General features: G+C 57.8%; 1 protein-coding gene across 1 annotated transcript; it reads right to left on the bottom strand.

Annotated features, from left to right (window-relative positions):
* Positions 1–264: 264 nt before the first annotated feature.
* FEV (FEV transcription factor, ETS family member) lies at positions 265–22,179 on the bottom strand. The gene is made up of 5 exons (XM_043504846.1): positions 22,176–22,179; positions 21,566–21,738; positions 13,907–14,060; positions 13,373–13,600; positions 265–2,430 (listed from the first exon to the last, which is right to left on the bottom strand). Exons 1-5 carry the CDS (start codon positions 22,177–22,179, stop codon positions 1,919–1,921), a joined length of 1,071 nt encoding a protein of 356 aa, XP_043360781.1. The 3' UTR covers positions 265–1,918.
* Between the last annotated feature and the right edge of the window lie 1,567 nt (positions 22,180–23,746).

Here is a 23,746-nt window from a genome sequence, read left to right as displayed (position 1 = left end):
ATATGCAGAATTTTGCAGAATTATAAAAATCTTGTGCGCAGAATTTTTAATATTTTAGTGCAGAATTCCCCCAGGAGTAGACTGCTCCAGAGTGTCCAACTTTCCACTCTGTCCTGACTTCATTCCCCATTTTAAACTAGGAACCCAGCTCTGGGGGCCAGGCGTGGGGGTGGGGCTGTACCCGCCTCTCCAGAGTCCAGTACCGTGGGATTGTGGTGTTGGCTCCTAGTGGCACTTCCATGGGTCCGTTTTTTCTCCTCACACTTGCAGACGTCACTGGCAGCCTCCAAAGCAAACACCACCTGGGCAACAGGAGTCACTCCAGCCGCTGCACCGATGCATTCACAGACTGAGCCTTGGCATTAAAGTAACTCCCCAGTTTATTGAACGTGCCAGCACCACTCATGCACCCCACATTCTGCACCCACACACGTTTACTGAACCCCCTGTAATTCAGTGGAGAGGCCGGTCTGCCCTTCGGCTGTTTCATCGTCCTCCTCGCTGCGCTAGCATCCTGCCACATGGCCAGTACTCTTATAACTGCAGGGAGGAAGCCCGAGCTTCCACCCTGAATCCCAGGGCTCTCCAACCCTGCTACTGATCGGAGCCCCCGCTACCCCACATGCATCAGGGAGCCCCCCATCCCAGCAGGGCTCAGAGTGAACCATTCATACCATCAGCCAAAGCCGCAGGAGGGGTGCAGCGTTTACTAGATGCGACTGTGTGGGGGGGAGAGCAGCGAAGCCATGCCACATGCAACCAAATGCCAGAGACAAGGGGGCTACTGAAATCCCGTCAGGGCTCACTGAGCCCTGGAACCAAACCATCAGCCTCCAGCATAGCCCAGGTCATTCCAGATGCTCTCATCTCATTACGCGACAGACGGCCCCAACTCCCCACATCCTCCTGGTCCCTTCCAACCCCGCCACGCCTGTCTGCCCCGAGCAGCCACTGTGTGAGCCCGTCACTTCCACCCCACCCGCTGGGGGCTCAACTGCTGCCAGTTTGCTGCAGCAAAACCAGGGACTGGACCCGACCCAAGGACTTTCAGACAAACAGACCCACCTAGCCTGGTATCCTGCCCCCTCCCCCCCCCCCGCCCTGCTGCCCTGGATCAGAGCAATGGACCCATCTAGAGTAACCAGATGTCCTAATTTTATAGGGACAGTCCTGATTTTTGGGTCTTTTTCTTATATAGGCTCCTATTACCCCCCACCCCGTCCCGATTTTTCACATTTGCTATCTGGTCACCCTAGGCCCATCTAGCCTGATATCCCTCCCTCTCCCCTCCCCACTGCCCTGGGTCAGAATAATGGACCCATCTACCTCAGTATCTCCCCCCTATTTTCACACTGCCCTAAATGAGACCAGGGACCCATCTAGCCTGGTCTCCCGCTTCTGACAGTGCCCCAAACCAGCTGCTTCAGAGGCAGGCAGGCATTAATCTTCCTCCGGGGGAAGAGGGGGGATTTCCTCCTGAGCCCAGGGCCTGGCTCATGCCCTGCAGCGTGAGGGTTGGCGTTTGAGCAAGACTCTCCCGGCAGCCCACAGCAGACAGAGAGGTTGGGCTAGAGATATGGTGGGCCTGGGGCCTCCGGTGACCCGCAGCCCAGTGACCCCATCCACAAGCTGCCCTCTCCCCCACCACCCCCAGATGCTGCCCTGTGAGAACCTCACCCTCCGGGCATGGCTGGCATTGCCAGTGGGGCCCTGGCTCGGCCTAATTGCCTTCCTGACTCAGAGGGCATGAGGATGAGGTCAGGAGGGCCCAGCCACCTACTCAGAAAAGCCCCCTCTCCCCCGAAAGGGCCACAGAGCAAAGAAGGGGTCCCTCGGAGTGGAACCCAAAGGCAAACCCACCCCCACCCCCATCGTGCACACCGCCCCCCGCCCCCCGGCTGGCACGCCCCGGCGGGCTCTAATGGTAGTGGTTATTCATGTTGTTGAGGTGGGAGGCAGCCATGGCACTGAAGGGGGCGGAGGGCTGCAGGCCGGGGCCGGGGTAGAGGGTGGGGGCGGACCCCGGCCAGTAGGAGAAGCTGGTGGGTGTCACCCCCGAGGCCATGAGGTTGAGTTTGGAGATTCCCGAGAAGGGCAGGGGCGCCAGGTTGCCCTGGAATTTGTAGAGGGCGTGGTCGGGGGCGGCGGGCTGGCAGACCTGGGCCAGGCCCTGGAAGTCGAACTTGTAGGCATAGCGCTTGCCGTGCACCTTGGTCATGATGCTCTTGTCGTAGTAGTAGCGCAGGGCCCGGCTCAGCTTGTCGTAGTTCATGTTGGGTTTGCTCTTGCACTTGCCCCAGCGCCGCGCCACCTCGTCCGGGTCGATCAGCTTGAACTCCCCGTTTGTGCCCTCCCAGGCGATGCAGTTCAGGTTGGCGTGGTCTGACAGGAGCTCCAGGAGGAACTGCCACAGCTGGATCTGCCCGCTGCCTGCAAGGCCAAGCGGCAGGCGGTTAGCGTGACTGCGCCCGGTGTGGGGGGGGGTCCGAGCCTGTAACCCATCGCATCTCCCCAGGGCAGACAGACATGGGTCATCGCGGGGCTATGCCCAGTCCTGGCTCTTCACCCTGCCCCTCCACAGCCCTCAGGGCTCGCATCTGTCCCTGGCAATTGCCCTGAGCCAGGCTCTCAGGATCAGGCCCCTAGGTGCCTACACAGCAGGAGCTGTAGATGTGCTATGGACACATGGGGCCCTGAGCGGGAGCCCCCAGGCACCACAATGATCATCAATTTCCATAGCGCAGCTGGGGTCAGGGGCTGACACTGGACAAGTCCCATTCCCCCCGTCCTGAAAGTCTGGAGAGCTGCCCCGAGAGCAGCGTGTTGGTGGGGATGCCCCGGCCATGCCCAGCCCAGGAGTTACAGGCATGGGCTTAGACGGTGATCGCCCATGTGCCCGAAAAGCCCCAGAGCCGCTGCTCCCTGGTGCTGCCCTCTGGGGCGGCTTGGGGAGGGAGGTGACCCGCCTTGCCTGCCCCAAGTCACTGCACCCGGTAACTGGGGCCGTCTGGCAGCGGAATCAGTGCCCTGGGCTGGGGAGCAGCCAGCCCTGTGTGGACAGGTCCCAGAGAAACACGTCTGGCCCATCCCCAGCCGTGTGCTGCCCCCAAGTGGAGCGAAACCAGCAATATTATTATTGAGAGACACGGCAGGGGAGGTGATCTCTTTTGTTGCACCAGCTTGTTGTGGGGATGTGATGTGTTCGAGCCCTGGGGAGCCCTTAATGCAGGTGGAACAGAGTGTTTAGTGCACATAGTTAGCACATGTTGTAAGGGCCCATTGAATTGTCTCATTAGACTTGGTAAGGCAACCCCCATCTTTTCATGTCCTCTGTATATATATCTTCCTACTGTATTTTCCACTCCATGCATCTGAGGAAGTGGGTCTTAGCCCACGAAAGCTTATGCCCAAATAATTTGTTAGTTTCTAAGGTGCCGCAAGGACTCCCTGTTGTTTTTGCTGATATAGACTAAAACGGCTACGCCCCTGAAACCATTCAAGGGGGAGGGGCTGGTTAAGATCTGTGCAGTCAAAAAGGGGCGCGGGCTACTGGGTGACAGATCGTTGTAATGAGCCATAAGCCCAGGGTCTCTAGCAGGCCTAGCAGAGTTATGAACTGAAGCTCCCCAGCTCTGTCTTTTCAAAATGTTGTACAGGTTCCCTTTGAGGACCAGGACGGACCGGGGCTCAGACATGGAGTGATCACAGTTGTGTTCACCCGCGGGTGACAGAGTGTTTTTGTCTTTGATCTTTTTCCTGTGTGAGTTCATTCCAGAGCGCAGGGATTGTCTGGTTTCACCCACGTCACAGTTGGGGGGGCACTGGCTGAGACACACCACATATTGTGAGGGGCGTGTGCAGGACCCAGGGATCTTGAAAGGTGTGTAGTGCTAGGTGTTGATCATTGTAGCAGTGGAGAGATGAAAAAGACAGAAACACCCTGTCACTCGCTGGTGAACACTTTTCACGGTGCAATCACTCCGTGTCTGGACAGAGACACTGGATTTATGGCTTATTACAACAGTCTGTAACCCCCTCTGCTTGTCCTATGACTCAGAGGTGTTAACCAGCCCCTCCGCCTTGAATGGGCCCTTACGACATGTGCACTAAACACTCTGTTCCTTTGTGTCTAGCTGTGACGCTGGGAGAGCCTTTCCCAGCCCTGAGAGGGCCCTGTGTGTGCGGCTGGAAAGCTCGTCTCTGTCCCCACCAGGAGTGGGTCCAATAGCAGACCTCACCTCCCCGGCTGTGTCTCTCAGACACCCTGGGGCCGACGGGGCTGTAACAACACTCAGACAACAAATATTATTAACATTTCTATGGTGGTCGCGCTGCGCCCCCAGCTGAACGCCCTGCTCCTGGTCAGTGCTGGACAAACACGTAGTGAAAGACAGTCCCTGCCCTCAGAGCCTGCAAATAACTCAGCAACAAGAGGTGCTGGGTGGGGGACGGCAGGAGGTCAAACACCGCAGGAGAAACAGAGCCACATACATCAACAAAACGGCCCCTGTAACATCCCTCTGTGTGTGTGTGCGTGTGTGAGTGTAACATAACTGTGTGTGCCTGTGTGTGTGTGTAACATGCCCATGTGGTGCTGTGTGTGTGTAACGTACCCACTTGTACCTGTGTGTGTAACATACCCACGTGTGCCCATGTGTGTGCATGTAACATATCCGTGTGGTGCTGTGTGTGTTTAACATACCCGTGTGTGCCCATGAGTGTGTAACATGCCCCTGTGCATGTAACATACCCATGTGGTGCTGCGTGTGAGCACTGTGCACCCGGGTGTGCCTGTTTCTGTGTGCGCCACTCCCTCTGAGACTGCGGCTCCTACCACAACAAGTCCCTGCCAGGCCAATGACCCGGGATGCTGGAGATCGCAGGAGACAGAGCCTCCCAGGAGTGGGGCCTCACCCAGGGGCTCCCAAACATTTTATTTGGGAGACCCTCCAACCACATTTCGTCTTTTTGTGGCCCCCACTCAGGATTCTAGTTGGGGGGAGGCAGCATCCTCCTCCTCGCCATGCCAAGGGGACGCCCTCTGCCCTAGCACCATCCCCCGAATGCTGGCCCAGCGCCTAGGGCAGGCACTGGCAGGCTGGAGAGTGAGTGTGTCTCTCACTCACCCCACAGCGGTGGCTCTGTTCCGGGGCTAGGCCCAGCTTCCCGCTCCAGGCCTCACAATCTGGTGTAAACCTGAGAGGAGCCAGGCCCAGCCCTGCACAACAGCAGCTGCCACTTTGGGGTGAGTGCAGGGCGGGCTCACTCTCCAACATCCCCCTCTCCCCCCAGGGCTTCCCCTCTGCACTGGGCCTGCGACCCATCTGGAACCTTCAGGGAGCCACCGCTTGGGAAACTCTGGCCTAGACTGTGGAACTCCCTGCCACAAGACAGAAGAGACCCCAGGCTTCAAAGCAAATGCCAATCTCCTCTCTAAAAGAAAAGGAGTACTTGTGGCACCTTAGAAACTAACAAATGTATTTGAGCATAAGCTTTCGTGAGCTACAGCTCACTTCATCGGATGCATGAAAGCTTATGCTCAAATAAATTTGTTAGTCTCTAAGGTGCCACAAGTACTCCTTTTCTTTTTGCGAATACAGACTAACACGGCTGCTACTCTGAAATCTCCTCTCTGTGACTTAGCTTCCCCTCAGTCAGCTCTTCACACAGAGACAACTAGCATACCCCCCGACACACAGCCACCCCCGATATCCCCAGAAACCAAACTACCTGTAAGCTAATCAAGTCTTTCCTCCTGCAGGTGGGGAAGGAAGAGAGAGAGACGGTGATTGGGGTGTTTGTTATTTCTACCTGAAAGACTCAAGAGGGGTCAGGCATTGCCAGGCGGTAACAGACTGACAGAGGCTAAACTCCAGTGGAATTCAATGGGGATTTTCTCTGAGTTGGGAATGAGCAAAAGTGATAAAGGGTCTGAGGACTGTACATGTGTATGTGTGTGTGTGTGTGAGAAAGAGAGAGACAGAGAGATGGATGTATGTGTCTGTGTTCATGTGATGGGGGTGTGTGTCTGTGTGTGTATGTGTTCATATGCACGTGATGTGTTTTGTGAGAGAGATGGATGTGAGTGATTGTAGTGTGTGATGGTTTGTATGTGTGCCTGTAATGTGTGTGTATGTTATGGATGTGTGTGTGAGATGATCTGCGTGTGTGTGAAAGATGGATGTGTCTCTATGTGTAATGGATGTGTATGTGTGCATGTGACTTTCGTTGGTGTGTGATGGTTGTGTGCATGTGATGTGTGCATGTGATGAATGTGTGTGTGTGTGTGAGAGAGAGAGATGTGTGTGCATGTGATGTGTGTGTGTGATGGATGTGTGTGAGGGGTGTGTGTGTGTGCAAGTGACGTGTGTGTGAGATGGAAGTGTGTGAGGGTGTGTGTGTGTGCATGTGACGTGTGTGTGATGGGTGTGTGCATGTGATATGTGTGTGTGTGCATGTGATGTGTGTGCGATGGATGTGTGTGAAGGGTGTGTGTGGGGGGGGTGCATGTGATGTCTAGGGCACCCAGCTGGGTGGCCGCCCAGTGCATACATGTGTCTCGGTGTGGGAGCTGGGTTTGAAAGCATCTCCTCAGGGAACTGCCAATGGCTCCGCGTCTGGGGAGCCGGTTGTGTTAGTTTCCCGTTACCGGCAACACCTGCAGGCCAGGAGCACTGGGTTCGACTGGAGAGGCCCGGGGCTGCCTGGAGAGCTTTGCACTCAGCTCCTTGGGCAGGACCCCGATAGTCAACCCTCCATGGCTAGCAAGCAGAGCCGGCTGAGGAGCGAGTGACCCAGCTCCAAAAAGAACCAGCCAGCCCCCTGAGACAGGTCCCTGTCCCCTATCCTGCCACCAGCCTGCCTGCCCGCTAGCCACAATGCTTCAGCCCCACGGCAGAGCACTGGCTCATGCAGACCCAAAGGAGACAGCTGGGCACAGGCACTCGCTTGCCTTCAGCAGCCACGAGCCAAGGAAATTGCTGAGGAAGGAATCCCCTTCCCGTGGCGGGCAGGAACCAGGAGCCGGAGTGGGAGTGGGGGGCAGAAAGGCCAGTGCAGTTCAGCCTCTCAGCCCCACAGATCCCCCCCAGTCCCACACACTGACCCCTCGTTGGAACCTGCTCACCACTGCACCCAGAACCCCTGCACACCCCAGCATGGAGGGTCCCCCCCCAGTTTATTGAAGTTGGTGGGACAATATGCAGCTGTCCCACCAGCAGAGCTCCCTGGGCCCTACAGGGGGGCTCCGTGGGATTTGGGGTGCAGAGAAGGTGCCACCTGTCAGGGCTGGTCCAGGTTTACTTGGTCCTGCAGCAGTGCTGGGAGCTGGACTAGATGACCTCTCCGGGTGCCTTCTCTGATTCTGTGTCACTGGTCCCCATCCCCCTCCTCACAGGAAGGGCACGGCCTCCACACAGAGGGTCCCTCCAGGGCACAGAGCTCAGCAGACCAGCAAGCTCCAGGCCACGCTGCATGGACTCATGGGGCCATATTGACCCCTGGGGACATCTGCACTGAAGCCAAGGCTATTACACCAGGGAGGAACTTGGTCCATGAGTTCTTGTTGGATCAGGTGCTGGCACAAGGCAGGAGCAGACGGCCGGCCCGGCGTCCCATCCCATTCAGTGGCTAACATGGGACACAGTCAGAGGAAGTGGTAACCCTCTCCCAACCCCCCTAAAATGCACCTCCCTGGGTAATACCATCCCACGGGGCCTGACTCCCACCCTGCAGGGGCATGCAGCCTGATGGCACTCCAGCAACACCCAAGGGCCAGCCACACTAGGCGGGAGGGGATGGGCTGGAGCACATGGGTGGTAGGGATGGAAAACACCTATCAGACCCTCCAGACCAGCTCCTGGGGCCAGGGCGGGAGGGATGCACTGTACAGCTTTGCCCAGGCCCATGTGAAACAATCCCAAGCAAGGGAGCCCTCACACCTTCCCGGGGCCCAGCTTCCAGCCAGCTCCCACTGCTTGCCAGGGGGCTTGTCCAGAGATGGGTGTGGTGAGCGGAGATTGCTTAGGTGCCAAACTCCAAGCATCGTATTGCTACCCCGTCCTGCTGGCCTTATTGGAGGGGGTGGGGGGTTGAGGGCAGAGGCGCTGACTCCGTGGGTGCTCCGGGCTCAAGCACTGCAGAATAAAATAGGGGGTCCTCAGCACCCACCAGCCACAGCTGTTTGGTGGGGGTGCCAATCAGCTGTTTGGTGGGGGTGCCAATCAGCTGTTTGGTGGCTGGCAGGAGGCGCTTGGGGGAGGGCAGAGAGCAGCGAGGGGCCTCAGGGAGGTGGCAGAGTGGGGGCAGGAAGAGGCAGAACGAAGGTGGGGCCTTGGGAGAAGGGGCGGAGTGGGACCGGGGCCTCAGGGCAGAGCGGGGGTGGAATACCCACCAGGGAAAATAAAAGTCAGCACCTGTGGTTGAGGGTTAAATATGCCAGGTTCACCTGCTGTGGGTTATACTCAGTGCTATACTGCATGCAAGGGTTATTTGTGGTGTGAATTGAAATCCTGTTAAGGGAACCTCAGGCGTCTGGAGAGGCAAAAATTGGCCAGATTGTGAGCTGCCTGCCCTCTCTCTTCCTTGTCCATGCAGCACCTAGCACATGAGCCCCTGATCTCTGACTGCGTTTAAGGCCAGAAGGGATCCACTATTAGATCTTCTCGTCTGACCACCTGTGCGGCACAGGCCAGTGAATTTCACCTCGGTAGCTCCATAGTGAGTGCGCCAAATAGCGTCAGGCCTGGTTCTGATCTCGCTAGAGACCCCACATCCCATGGTGGTTCCCCATTGACATCAGCCAGTTCCTGGTGCATTTAACATGTGCTCCCGCAATATCGCATAGTGCAAGTGCCTTACCAAAGTCAGCGTGTGGTCCAGGTATGCAGTTACCTCTGTGAGCCAAACTTGCTATCTCAGCAAAGTCTGAAATCAGGTTTGTTTGACAAGACCTATGTTGGCCTCATTCATTATATTCCTGTCTTTTAGTCCTTTATCAGCTGAACCCTGTGGGAGTTTTTCCATTATTCTGCCTGGTACTGATGTCAGACTAACTAACCTATGGTTACCTAGGTCATCCCACTTGCCCTTTTCAAATATTGGCATAACTTCCTGTCTTCTGGTATTTCCCTTGTATTCCAAAATTTATTAAAAATTAAGATGACCAGGCCATAAATCTCCTTAGCCAACTCTTTTAAGACTCTTGCTACCTGCAAGTTATCTGGTCCTGCTGATTTAAAATTATTTAGCCTTAGTAGATGTTGTTTAACATCCTCCTGAGTTACTAATGGACTGGAAAGTACTTAATCTTCCTCATGTGATACAAGTACATCAGCCTGCTTCTTTCCAAATATAGAACATAAATATTTATTGAACACTTCTACCTTTTCTGCATCATTAACAATTTCACTATCTCTATCTAGCAACGAGCCTGTACCATTACTAGTATTTCTTTTGTTCATAATATACTTTAAAAACTCCTTCTTAATTTCCTGCCAGCCATGGATTTTTTCCTGATATCTTCGGCTTCCTTTATCAATTTTCTACACTTCACTACTTCTAATTTATATCGATTGCAATCTATTTCCTCTTTTCCCCATTTGTTAGGTATGGCTTTTTTTTATTTCCAACTGCTGCCTTCACCTCACCACTGAGCAGGGATGGGCTTTAAGTCAAAGTTGTCCTTTCACAATTGTGGAACCGTGGCTTTTTGGCCACCGAGTAAACTCTTCTTAAAGAGCTATCAATTTTCACCTATGTTCTTCTCTCTAAAATTTTCCTATAGGTCAATTTCACTGATTTTTTCCTCAGCTTTGAGAATCAGCCCTTTTGAAGCAGCAGGAATTTCTGAGTGGCTGGGATTGTCCTCCGTTTTCCCCCACTGGTTTCCTAAGAGTCAGGGTACCACTCATAATAGTGCAGATGATGTTTTCCCTTTCTCAATTTCATCCCATAACTCCCAGTTCAACCCCCGGTGTCCTAAATAACCCCCCTCCATCCTCAGGGTTTGCACCCCTCAACTACTTGCAGACAGTGGCCCCTTAGTCAAGCCCAAGCTGCGTCCAGTGATGCTGCTCTGAGTTTGTCAATAGCTTCCTGGTAATACACTGCCCAGAACAGGATGTGGGTGCTACCTGCCCACCCGTGTTAGCAGCACTTGGGGCCTGGGGCAGAGCAAACAATGCCAGCCGATGTTTTCAGAGCATTGGTGGGGCTTGCTCTGAGCATTCAGAATGTGGAATGGCCCAGGAGCCTCGTCTGTGCTCCCAATGCTGCCTGTCTGGGGTTAGCACTGGGGGCGATGCCTGGGAATTTAACCCCTGCTGTGCACCAGGTCTAGAGGGAGGCGGCTCCAGGGTGCAATGGTTCTGGGCATGCAGCCACGCACTCTGCTGGAAATGGCACACCTGATACTAGAATGACAGGGTCAGCTGGAGGGCTGGCTCCTCTTAAATCGTAACATTGGGAAGAGGGGGTGACACGGCACACGCATGGCCAGAGGGGATCAGAGCTGGGGTCCACCTAGCCCAGTGTCCTGTCACCCACAGGATACCCTGGTTATTTTTTGTAATATTTACTGTAACCGCTCTGGAGAGTCTTGCTCTCCTATGAATCACGATTACAAACAATCCTGCTAAGCCTTCCGCTGCACGGATATCTTGTGGCAGCGAGTTCCACTGGCTAAGTGTGCGTTGTGTGAACAGCTTTCCTGGGCTCTGCTTTGAATTTGCCCCCTTTCATTGAATGGCCCGTTGTCCTGGTGTCATGAGACAGGGTGAAAAGAACTTCCTGGTCTAGCCCAGTCCTGAGTCTGTGTGTGTCTGTCACGTCCCCCGGTCCTGTCCTCAAGGAAGCCGGTCCCGCTGCGTCCCCTCTCGTTTCCTAGCAGATCGGTTCAATCCGGCTGCCCGAGCACCCCTGGCAGCACCCCTTCCTCCCGGATATGAGGGGCTGAGCCGTCCCACAGAGCCGGGCAGGCTGAAAGGTCCCCTCCGCCTACAGCCCCTGCGCTGCTGGGCACAGTCACCTCCCCGTCTGCAGCTCCTGCCAGCAGCCGCCCCCGCCCTGCCCCGCCAGGGCTCTTCGTGCCCCTTCCATAACCCGGCTCTTCCCCCGCTTGCTCTCGGTCCTCTCCCGCTCTCCCCGGAGCTGGGTTTGCATGAACGAGGCTCAGGCTCTGCCCGCCTGGTGTTGCAGATCCGGGCCGAGGGAATGCAGGGGGCAGGGGTACTGGGTTCTCGGGGAACCGCACCCCAAAGCCCCGGGCGGGGGGGAGGCTGCGGCTCCGGGCTGCGTTCAGACCGGCGCCGCAGCCCCTGCTGTGTCCAGTCAGACCAGCGCTCCTCCTGGAAGGCGCTCGCCCAAGGCAGCTCCCGTTCACACCAGCCCCGCTCAGTCACGGGGAAAACGAGGCACGGGGGGTGTGCGAGAGGCAGACAGCCGCACCTTGGCCACTGCAGCTCCCTTGAAGGGGCGTCCCTGCGCTCTTCCCCTGGATCATTGTCGAGCAGGGGCCAGGAGACCTTTCAAACCTGCCCCGGGGGCTGGCGGCTGCGAGCTGCCAGGCCAGTGGGTTCCTCACAGGAACCGCTGGATTCATAATTCTCGGCGGGTGCCTGGCTGGGCCCGTAGACTGGGAGAGGGAACAGGGGTAACAGGGAACCTGGCCGGCAGAAAGCGCTGGTGAGGGTCAGGCCGGTGTTTTCATAGGGCGTTTGCTGGGCACAGTAGCGGAGAGTGTCTCCTCTGTGCCCGACACACCCAGGTTAGGTGCCAGCTGCGTCTTTGCCTGACCAGCCCCCAGAGTCCTGGGGAAATCCGACACCCAATTCGAGAGCCGGCTGCCCCTGGCATCCAGCCTGCAGCCGCCCCGACCCCCCCCCCCCCCGCATGGTCTCTCCGGGCGCTACGGCCTCTGTTCTCAAACCCCGCACTGCCACACCCTGATCGGTCCCTACACTTCAATAGCGCCCGATTTCATCGCGTGCCATGAATCGCTGTTCGGACACTGGGGCTAAAGGGAACAAACCCAGACAACCGGGTATTAATCGGGACAGAATAGCCGAGCTCATCTGGGGGTTTGTTTTTCCGGGATTGTCGGGTTTGGGTTGTTCTGTCCACACCCCGTTTATATAGATCCTTGCTGGCGGCGGTGTATTAAAAATAGCCAATAGGTCCAAGGAAACGCGGTTAAACCGTTTTGAGAACATTTCAGCGGCTCAGAGACTGTCCCGTCCCCCGCACACAGGAATGGATCCGTGCCGGGTAATGCGGTGTCTGGGATAGAGACCGGGACAGGTTTGCTATTTGATCATTTCGTTTCTTGAACTCCGCGTCTTCTTATTTGACCCCCGTTTCCCCTCGAGTTCCGCTTGACATTCGGATCCAAGGACCCACAAACCAGAATTTAATCCCCGGTGAATGCACAGGCTGGAAATAGTCGAGAGCTGGGCGTGAAAGGCCAGATCCGGAACAGAAGCATGGCCAGGGCGCCCGTTTACAAGGGACAGTGTTTTAAAGGGAGCGAGACAGACGAGAGTCTGTCTGAGGGGCAGATTTATAGGTGGGCGGGTTGGGGGGGGGGTTTCTTAGGGATCGGTTTTGTTTTAAATCTACCTCTTGACCTGAACATTAGACGGTGTTTGTTACATTGGGCGCCCCGCACCGGATTTGCAAACGATCAGATCGAAATTCTCCTCTGGAAACCCCGAGGGCAGGTTTCCGCACGAGAGTTCGCGGCCAATTCGGATTCCAGTTCGGCCAGCCTCTTGGGCTACCCTCCCCACAGCTGAGGCGGTGAGATTTGGGGGTGCAGGGTGGGGGGGAAGTTTCCCTTCGTTGTTTCCAATAATCCGTCGGGGTTTGGCAGAAGCTGAGCGCTGGGTCGGAAGGAAAACGTTGGTTTCGGGGGGGAAAGACGAATTACCACCACCTCGCGCCCCCGAAAACAAAGCCCGGGTCTCCCAGCTGATGGGGAGCCCGAATCGCTGGGTCCCGTCCCAGAACGCGGCGCTCCGATGCCGCGGAGCTAAATTCCGGGGGTTGAAAAGCGTCCGTCCCACCCGGGGATCAATTTCACCGCGAGTGGGAGCGGGGATCCCCCTGCCTGCTGCCCCGCTTCCCCCAAAGGGCTGGGTCGCTCTTGTGTCTCCCTCGTATTTCCAGCCTGGCCTCAGTGCCGGGGCGGGGGGCGAATACCCCTGTCCTGGCCCCGGCAAGGCTCCCAACCCTCCGCCGGAGTCGAAGGACGCGCCGCGTCCAGCGGCCCGGCAGACGGAGGCTGCGCTGCGAAGCGCCGTGTAAAAGCTCGGGCTTGAGTCCCGGAGAGGTGAGCGCGGAGGGGCCCGGCGGGAAGGACAGACGCCGCCCTTACCTTTCTGCACGCCGGGGCTGAGCGAGCCCCACGCCGGGCTCTTCCCCTCCTTGAACAGAGTCTCTCCGACTGGATCTGGAGCGGAGACAGAGACGCGTTCGCACGGGGCCACGTCCCAACCCGCTCCGGAGTCGCTTTGCCTCTCCCCAGCGCCCGCTGGGCGGCTTTTAAAGCGCTGCCCGGTCCCCAGCCCCCTGCGCGCCGGCGGCCGCTTCCCCCCCGCTGGGGCTATGAAGCCAGGAAACGCGTCCAGGAAAAAGGAAATCCGATTTCCGACGGAGCCCGGGGCGCTTTAAATAGGGAGAAAAAGCCCGCCGCCCGGGCAGGGAGCGGCGGGGAAGGGAGAAAGCGGAGGGGGCAGACGATGAAGTGCCAAGGAGCCGGGCTGCCGGCTCGGGGAGCCAGGGGAGACGCAGGAGCGGGCGGGGAGCCCTGGGAGCCCATCCCCGTGCCCTCGGGCCGGGTCCCGGCAGGGAGGGCAGGGGCGGGGGCCGAGCGCGGAGCCAGGCTCCGGGGCGGGCGGCGGGCCGGTACCTGGCAGGTACATGTTGAGCAGCAGCGGCTGGGCTGCGGCGCCGTGTCTCATGGCAGCTCTGGGGGCGGCCCGCGGGCTGCATGGTTTATTATTCCGGCCCCGATGACTGCGGCGATTGCTGCGCTCGCGCCGGGCGCCGCCGAAGGGGGGTAACTGGCAGCGGGACCGGGACGCGGGGGGGGCAGTTTCCAGGCAACTTGCGAGGGGCGCGGGTCCCGGCTGCAGCAATTTCCTCTGCAGAGCGCGCGCTGTAATTAAAGCCGCGATCCCGCTCCGGCCCCCGCCCCCCCTATCGGGCCCGCATCAGACTCTCCTCCAGGCCCCCGCGCCAGGCGGGCGGCGGGCGGGTTTCTATGGAGCCGGGCGCGGGCGCCTCCTGCATTTTCCGCCTCCTTAACTCTTCGCAAACAGCCGCCCGCGGGCCAGCTGCGAGCCCGGGAGCTGCGGGGCGGGGGGGCATGGCCCGGGCCCCGCCGCCTCCCCCGCTCCCGGACCCCCCCGGCGCGATCACCCCCGCGCCCCGAGACACCCCAGCGCCCCCCGGCCGGGGGCGGCCCCCGCCCTCTCACACTCACCCCGCCCGTCACGCTCACCCCGCCCTGTCACACTCACCCCCGCCCTGTCACACTCACCCCGCCCGTCACACTCACCCTGCCTGTCACACTCATCCCTGCCCTATCACACTCACCCTGCCTGTCACACTCATCCCTGCCCTGTCACACTCACCCCCGCCCTGTCACACTCACCCCGCCCGTCACACTCACCCTGCCTGTCACACTCACCCCGCCCGTCACACTCACCCCCGCCCTGTCACACTCACCCCGCCCGTCACACTCACCCTGCCTGTCACACTCATCCCTGCCCTGTCACACTCACCCCCCGCCCTGTCACACTCACCCCGCCCGTCACACTCACCCTGCCTGTCACACTCATCCCTGCCCTATCACACTCACCCTGCCTGTCACACTCATCCCTGCCCTATCACACTCACCCCCGCCCTGTCACACTCACCCCGCCCGTCACACTCACCCTGCCTGTCACACTCATCCCTGCCCTATCACACTCACCCCCGCCCTGTCACACTCACCCCGCCCGTCACACTCACCCTGCCTGTCACACTCATCCCTGCCCTATCACACTCACCCCCGCCCTGTCACACTCACCCCGCCCGTCACACTCACCTCCACCCTGGTACACTCACCTCGCCCTGTCACACTCACCCCCGCCCTGTCACACTCACCCCGCCCGTCACACTCACCCCCGCCCTGTCACACTCACCTCCACCCTGTCACACTCACCTCCACCCTGGTACACTCACCCCGCCCGTCACACTCACCTCCACCCTGTCACACTCACCTCCACCCTGGTACACTCACCCCGCCCTGTCACACTCACCCCTGCCCTGTCACACTCATCCCGCCCTGTCACACTCACCTCCACCCTGTCACACTCATCCCGCCCGTCACACTCACCTCCACCCTGTCACACTCACCTCCACCCTGTCACACTTGCCTTCTCATATTCAACCTCTCACCATGTCACACTTGTCCCCTCCCCATTTCTATCTCCTCTCATCATCACACTCATCCCTTCTTGTTCCTGCCCCACAGCATCACACTCCCTGCTACTCACACCCTTTCTTGGGGGATCACGCTCCACCACACTCCTGCCCCCCATCTGCCACTCACACTGTTCTTGAGATCCTGGTAGGTGCCCAGGGCCAACCCCTGCCTGGTCAGGGGCCACCTGCGAGAGCAGGTCTGGACGCCAGGACCCAGGAGGCCCCTCCCAGCAGTATGTCCCTATGCAGAGCCAGAGGTTGGCAGATAGTGGCTAACCAACCCTGGGGCAGCCTGAGGCCCACTGGCCTCGCTGCCATGGCCTGCTAAGGGGCTTGCAGCCACCATGGGTTAGCCTGGGCACAGGATCACCCCAGCCATGCCCCCTCCTACCCAGGAATGCCTTGTGCTGGGGACTCCTGGGGGAGGGGGGCAGAGCTCTGTGTCTGTGGAGTGGGCGGTCTTTCCAGGGGGGTATTCCCTGGCTGGCTTTACAGCAGCTATGAATCAGGGTGGCACAGGGGTCGCAAGAGTGAATCAGGCCCTGAGGGGTTAATATTGACTCAGACATTCATTTTGTTCCTATTAGGTTACAGTTTTCCCTGCCCCTGTCTCTGCCCCTGCCCCATTAGAGGCTGTGAGAGCTGCCTTGTACCCAAAGAAACCAAACACCCACCTGAATCCATCCCTATGGGTGTCTAGGCATTGTCACTTGTTCCAGCCCAGAGACACCCAAGCAAAGCTCATGAACATCTGGGCTGGACTCTCCCTGTCCTGCTCCGAGTGCAGTTATCCAACCCTGTGCAAAAAGGCGGGGTCCGAGGTGGCCGGTTTGATTGGGTAGCACTTTACTCCAGCTTTGCACAGCTGTGAATCTGACTGAAAGGCAGGTAAGAGGGGGAAAGGGTTTACTGCTCTAATGACACCTCAGCTTTTCTTTTAAATTGGTGGAAATGAGGAAGTTTGTGCTGTTAACGATCATGGAAAGGAGCTAGACAAAGATTTGTCCAGTTCTTTGGTACCCCAAATGTGAATGATTCATTGTTGCAATTATCCCTGTCTATAGAAACAGCCAGTTCTGTCAAGAACTGTTATATTCATGTGTAGTGTCTCGGAGTTCAGCCACTACCAGTCTGGAACAGTTGCAAACCGGTGTCGAAGAGGTAAAAGGCCCATATCCCACTCCCCATTCCCCAACCCCCTGAGCCAGGCAGAGTCCCTGATCTGGCCAGATCAGAACCAGTTCCCTAGAGATAAAAAGCCCCATATCCCACTCCCTTTCCCCCCTCCTCTCCCACATGGAATCACAGTCTTTCTTAAACAGGAGGCATTTATTAAAGAAAACAGCTATAAACTGTAGACACAAACAAACAGACTCCTCCACAGCTTGAATTCCAGCTTTGTTTCCATTGTTTACCAGGGACTACACCCCCTCTGGCCTGCTGTACAGCACACAGAGACCTCCAGTGGATGACTAATATACCTGCAATTACATGTCATTATCCAGGGAACGAAGGAGGTAATACAGCTCCTAGCTATAACCCCGCCGGCCCAGATTGCTATGCAGAAATAATGGGGGGACAGCATCTTTCCCACTCCCGGTCCCATCCCTAAACTAAGTGTGCAGAACATCATCCCTCTGGGTGTGCACAGGGAGATGGTGCCCCAAAGCTGACTTGGTAGGGCAGCCTAAATCTACCCTGCATTCCCAGAGGCCAAGTCCCTGCCCTGATGAGCTCACAGTCTAAATAGACACGATCCACAAAAGTGTGTGATGCTTTTGCCGGGGACAGAACAGGAATGGACTCTTAGAATTTAGTAAGTAATCTAGTTAGATATGTGTTAGATTCTGTTTGTTTAAATGGCTGAGAAAATAAGCTGTGCTCAATGGAATGGATATTCCTGTTTTTGTGCCTTTTTGTAACTTAAGGTTTTGCCTAGGGGGATTCTCTATGTTTTGAATCTGATTACCCTGTAAGGTATTTACCATCCTGATTTTACAGAGGTGATTCTTTTTACTTTTTATTTTATTAAAATTCTTCTTTTAAGAAACTGATTGTTTTTTCATTGTTCTTAAGATCCAAGAGTTTGGATCTGTAGTCACCTATGCAAATTGGTGAGGATTTTTATCAAACCTTCCCCAGAAAAAAGGGGGTAAGGTTTGGGAGGATTTTGGGGGGAAAGACATTTCCAAACAAACTCTTTCCTAATAATAATAATACCAGTATTAGACGTTTGGTGATGGCAGCGAAAGTCCAAGGGCAAAGGGTAAAATAGTTTGTACCTTGGGGAAGTTTTAACCTAAGATGGTAAAATTAAGCTTAGGAGGTTTTCATGCAGGTCCCCACATCTGTACCCTAGTGTTCAGAGTGGGGAAGGAACCTTGTTAGTCTCTAAGGTGCCACGAGTACTCCTTTTCTTTTTGCGATCCACAAGAGGGAGAGGATGGCAGAGGCCCTGTGTAGATGCTCAGATAGCCTAGGGAGATCATGGTATAAGAGTCTATGGTTTTCTCATTCCCTCCTCCCCAGGAGCCATCCAAGCAGCCCCTCGGCCTGGGTGATGACTGCCATGTGGATTGGATCTGTCCCTGATGCCCCTTAATCCAAGGGCGTGGGTTAGGAGTGGGTGTCCCAGGGCGGGATGTCGGAAAGGCCTGGATAATATGGTGGCCACAGATCCCGGTTAGAGTCATGTGCTGACATAAGGACAACTGGACATTCTGACCTGAATGGGGGGGCTCAGAGGGGGATGGAAAACCATCAGCTGAAATCTGGTGATGGGGGATGGGGTGTGATCCTCAGTGTACAGAACCATTGGCTTGTTCCCCTCCCCCTTCCTCCCTGCCCACGTCCTCCCTCCCGGCTCCTTCCATTCATACATGGAGCTTCCCCTGCCCGGCGGGTTCTCCTCGCGCGTCCCAGACTTGCTTTAGCTGCCTGAGTCCTTCTAACCAACGCAGGCAACTGAAAACAAGCCCAACACACAGAGGGGGCGAAGGGGGATCCAGTCTGAGGACAGCAGGGCCGCTCGTGGGCCAGTGGATGTGCCAGGCTCTGAGCCCAGCTCCCAGGTACCTGGCCAGAGAAGATGCCTGGGTCCCACCTGTATCCGAGTGGCTCGTTCTTTCTTCCCTGAAATGTCCTGAGGTGACCAGGGTGTGGCACAAAGGAGCCGGGGCAAGGGTCGGGGGCACCAGGCCAGACGACCTCTGAGCTCAGCTGTTGTTGAGGGAAAGGACAGGACCCACTCCACCAGGGCAGCCCGTTCACACAGCTGCAGCCTGCACCAGCCCTGCTCCCCCCATGGCCAGTGCATGGAGCCTGACTGGCCTCTCCCCCACACCTGGGCACAGGCATCCAGACAGGGGGCAGCTTACGTTCACTCTGCATGGGGGTGCCAGGCAGAGGCAAGAAGCAAAGAGCAGAGACTCCTGGGGGGAGCAGGGCAGTGCTGAGCCAGGGTGCAGGGCAGCAGGTGATGGGGGGCGGGGGTGCTCCTGGACCACTCCAGGGCAGAGATGAGCCAGGCTTTGGAGAACAGGAGGAAGATCCAAACCTGCACAAATACCTACTGTACTCAGATGCCGGGGTCCTGACCTCCTGCACCTCCTGTTTCAGCTCCTGGCCCTCCCCACGGCCCAGGGGTTGGGACTAGGACCGGACTAATGGGGCTGGGGGTGCAGGACAGAGCTGAGACACTTCAGCAGAGCTTGGCGGGGGGTGAGATGCCGAGCTGAGTTCACAGGGGAGCTGTGGGATGGGATTGAGGGGCATTGGCAGGGCTGGGTACATGCCAGAGGGCAGCCCAGGGTTGAAATAGTGGAGGGGGTAAAGGTTGGCATTGAGGGGTGTTGGCAGAGCAGTGGGGTGTGGGAGGCTCAGGGCTCGGATGGCAGGGGGCTGACGAGCAGGCATGGAGGAGGGGGAGCAGCACAGCGGGGGGAGTTATTTGGGCAGCACCTTCCCATACCAGTCGAGTCTCTCCGCAGCACTGGCAGCATCTCGCCGTCCGGAGCAGGAAATCCATGCCCAGAAAAAAGAGGGGAGAGCTGGTGGGTCATCTGGTGCCCCCCCAAACCCTGCAGGGAAGTTTCCTGGCCTTAGACCAGCAGGATGAGGAAAGTCCCAGCCCAACACATCAGGGCAATTCTCCAGCCCTCCTCTCCCAGCTCGCCAGGCCTCCAGCTCCCCTCGGAACCGGCTGCACCTGGGGAGCCAAGCACCAACCCAGCCCAGCTGCCTGCCGGGGCTCGACTCAGCGGGTGGAGCGAGCAGGCAGGGGAGAGGGAGCTGAGGGCTGACGTGTCCCTGGCCGGCGCGGGGAACTCAGGTGCGCTACCTGCCTGGGCAGGGTGGGCCGCAGCACTGGCATGTGTTTGTGGAAGGGGAGAGGCTGGCCAGCACTTCCTTAGATGAGCAGTGGGGGCAGGGTGTGCCGGGGATGGAAGCCTGATTGAACCGGCAGTTGGTGGGGAAGGAAGGGGTGGCTGGTTTCCTGGAGGGGGAGAATGGGTGGGGCTGGTTTATGGGGGTGTGTGGAGAAGGGGAAGGTGTTGGACCTAATGGGATTTTCATTCAAGGAGGGGGATCAGGGGGCAAGGGGACAAAGGGGGGGTGTTGCAGGGTAATTTTAGAAACCAGGATTCCCAAGCCATGGGATTAGGGGCAGCTGCTCCCCCTCTGTGTCATGAAAACAGAGACACAGTGCCCAATCCTCAAAAGTGCCCAACTGTGATGAAGTGGGACTGTTCTTAATGTTTCCTCTGAATACTGTAAGGGTGCCTCAGTTTCCCCTAGGCATTTCTTAAGTCTCTAGGGGGTGGGATAAGGGTGTAATTGTTGCAGAGTAAAGGACCAGGGTACATAAATGGCCGACACTCTGTCTCCTGGCCACTGATGGCCTGGGCCCTTCCCCCCTGCAAGGTGAGAGCTAAAGGGCTGGAGAACAAAGGAATCAGGTGCCCTCCTGGCCCAGGAAAGGGACAAAGCCCAGAGGAGGAGGGGCTGGAGGGGGAGTCAGTTTGGGGCTGGCTGGGGACGTGGAGTGAAGTGCAGATGGGATTGTCTGGCTCACTGCCCCCCAAAATAGACCCGGCTGAAGGGTCCTGTTCTCTGCACCTACAAGCTCTGGTTTAGGAGTAGCAGCCGTGTTAGTCTGTATTCGCAAAAAGAAAAGGAGTACTTGTGGCACCTTAGAGACTAACAAATTTCCTGTTGTCTAATAAACCTTCTGTTTTACTGGCTGGCTGAGAGTCACGTCTGACTGTGGAGTTGGGGGGCAGGACCCTCTGGCTTCCACAGGACCCCACCTGGGCAGATTCGCTGGGGAAGCGCATAGAGGGGCAGAGGATGCTGGATGCTCCAAGGTCAGACCCAGGAAGGGGGAAGCCGGGTGAGCTGTGTCCCCTGCAGATTCAGACTAGCAGCTGTGTAAGTCTGTATCCGTAAAAAGAACAGGAGGACTTGTGGCACCTTAGAGACTAACAAATTTATTAGAGCATAAGCGTTGTGAGCTACAGCTCACTTTGTGGGATGCAGACAGGCTGCTCCCAGAGAGGAGACTTCCCAAGAGTCCTGCCTGGCTTCGTAGAGATCAGTTCCAGAGCGTGGCCTGGGGACGCCATGACCAACTGCCATTGAAATCAGTGGGGTTCTGGCCCCTAACTACCTCTGAGGGTCTAGACCTACACCCCTTCCTCTCCAGGGCCTGGGACCCCTCGCTGTGGCTCCCCTACCCCCGTGGGGCAGATGGAGGAGCTGGGACAGAGAAAGGCCAGAACTTGCCCCAGGGCGCCGGAGCCAGGGAGAGAACCCAGGAGTCCTGACTCCTGGTCCGCTGTTTTAGCCCCTGTAAATTCAGGGATTCCCTGAGCAGCGCCAGAGCTCAGCCCAAGTGTCTGCTCCTTACACCCTACGGGGCCCTGACCCAAAGTCCCTGTGTGCGCCCCCCTGGGGGGGTGTTTGCAGATGAGTGGCGGGAGCCCAGCGCCTGGGGGTGTCCGCCTGGGCACCCCCTGTACCGCCGAGGGGCAGCTGGGAGAGGGGGCAGGTGCTGGGCCCTGTGGGGGGAGGGGGCGGATTATCCCAGGATCCGCACGGGGAGATCCAAGGACCGGGGGCGGGTCGGGGGAGGCGGAGCCCGGCCGGCCTGGAGCCGGATCCCGGTGCGGATGTGACAGCGTGGCCGGGGCAGCCGGGCCGGGAGGCGCAGAACCGAGCGCGGCCGCTTGGCCAGGGGCGCTCGGACGCGGGGTGGGGGCCCCCGGACCCCTAGTGTGTGAGGAGGGGGATTGACCGGGGGGGCTCACGGGGGCTCCTCCTCCTGGCCAGGGTCTGCCCGGGGAGCCGGGCTGCGCCCCACACGAGATGTCCGGTAACCTCCCGCCCCCAGTGCAGCCCCTAGTGTCCCCAGATGTGCCCCTGGCCCCAGGGAGGGACTGCCCTAAAGCCCCCTGGACTAGCCCTAATGCCCCCAGGGAATCCCCTCTTCATCCCCAGGGAATACCCCTAACTGCCCCACAACTCACCCCTAACTGCCCCCACGGATCACTCCTAACTGCCCCATAACTCACCCCTAACTGCCCCCACGGATCACCCCTAACTGCCCCACAACTCACCCCTAACTGCCCCCACGAATCACTCCTAACTGCCCCACAACTCACCCATAACTGCCCCCACGAATCACTCCTAACTGCCCCACAACTCACCCATAACTGCCCCCACGGATCACCCCTAACTGCCCCATAACTCACCCCTAACTGCCCCCACGGATCACCCATAACTATCCCACAACTCATCACTAACTGCCCCCACGGATCACCCCAACTACCCCTCACAACTCACCCCTAACTGCCCCACAACTCACCCTTAACTGCCCCATAACTCACCCCTAACTCCTAACTGCCCCCTCTGTGGTTCATGTGACCATTTACTGCTTCTGTTAGGGTTATCCCCCCTCGCCCCCAGCCCACCTGCCCCATCACGCCCTGCCCAGCCCCATCCCCTGGGCCAAGGCTGATGGTGCCAAGGGCAGGCGGGAGCTGCGGGACTTGTGTGCTAATGCCCAGGGTCCTCATTCACCCCCACCCACAGGTCAGCAGCGCTGCCTCCTCCAGCCCCTGGCTACGCTGAACCCAGGGGGTGTTGAAGCCACAGGACGCTGCACCCTGGGGGAGGGGGGCTGTCTGTGGCTGGTGTTCATAGGGGCCCCAGTCCCCGCGCTGTTTGCATTGTTCCTGTCTCTCATGGTATTTGGTGTATTTCTTCAAGCCCCAGCTGCCGGAGTCATGGGACTTTGGGAGACTCTCGGCTTCCATGGAAAGAAAAGGAAGTTCCGCGCCCTCTGGGCTGTGGTGAAAAGCCTGGGAATCTGACCCCCGAGGACTCAAAAGCAAATCAACACAACCCCCTGGATCCTCTGTGAAATATCCCGGTTTTTAAGCTGGGGGCCTTGGCTGGCAATTTCTGAATGCTTGGGATTGGCACCACTGGTTCATGTGTGGGCACTTCTGCCCGCCCCATGTGGGCAAAGAAACTCCACTGCCTGCCACCCCATCTGCTGGTCCTGCCTCACCAACCCCCACTCCCCTTCTGCTGGCCCTGCCTCACCCCATCCACTTCCCGGCTGCTTGCTTCAGCTGCCCTGGCTCGGTCTCCCACCCACCCTTACCCCACATTCTCCACTCATCCAGCACCGGCCTCCTGCCCTGCTGCAGCTTCCCTGTATCCTGGACTCTCCCCCTCACCCTTCCCCTGGGCCTTAGACCTTCCACTGCCTCTCTTGCCACCTGCCATGTGAGGCCTGGCTTGCACACACGCATGCACGGTGCTGCACAAGCCCTGCACGAGGAACTGCACTCTGCTAAACAATATCCCCTGGGATAGTGATTGCAGAGGCACTGTGCGTCCAAGCCGGGGATTGTGATGGGCTCAGCTGCATGTGTTGGGATCAGACCCCACACCTCTCAGTGGCCACAGTCCCACATCAGCCACCTTCCTTCTGCCCCTGCCGGGACCCACACAAGGGACAAGGGCCCCAGCTGAGCTGTTCGAGCCCGTTCTTTGGGATAGGCAGTATAGGATGCTCACTTTGCCAGCACCCGGCTTTTGATGTTACTGATTAAATGATCTGGGCAGTCCCTGTGTGTGTGAGAGAAAGAGCGCACTGCCCTCTCCTGGCTGCACTCAGAACTGCTCCACCATGTGTCAGACTCTATACTACTAACAGAGAAGGGGATTCTCCGTTACAGCAGGTGCTTTTTGGAGAAGGGGATCTGTC

Source organism: Dermochelys coriacea, chromosome 11 (assembly GCF_009764565.3).
Source record: "Dermochelys coriacea isolate rDerCor1 chromosome 11, rDerCor1.pri.v4, whole genome shotgun sequence".
Lineage (NCBI taxonomy): Eukaryota > Metazoa > Chordata > Testudines > Dermochelyidae > Dermochelys > Dermochelys coriacea.
Note: the sequence above shows the minus strand (reverse complement) of the source record. Positions and strands in the feature narration are given on the sequence as shown.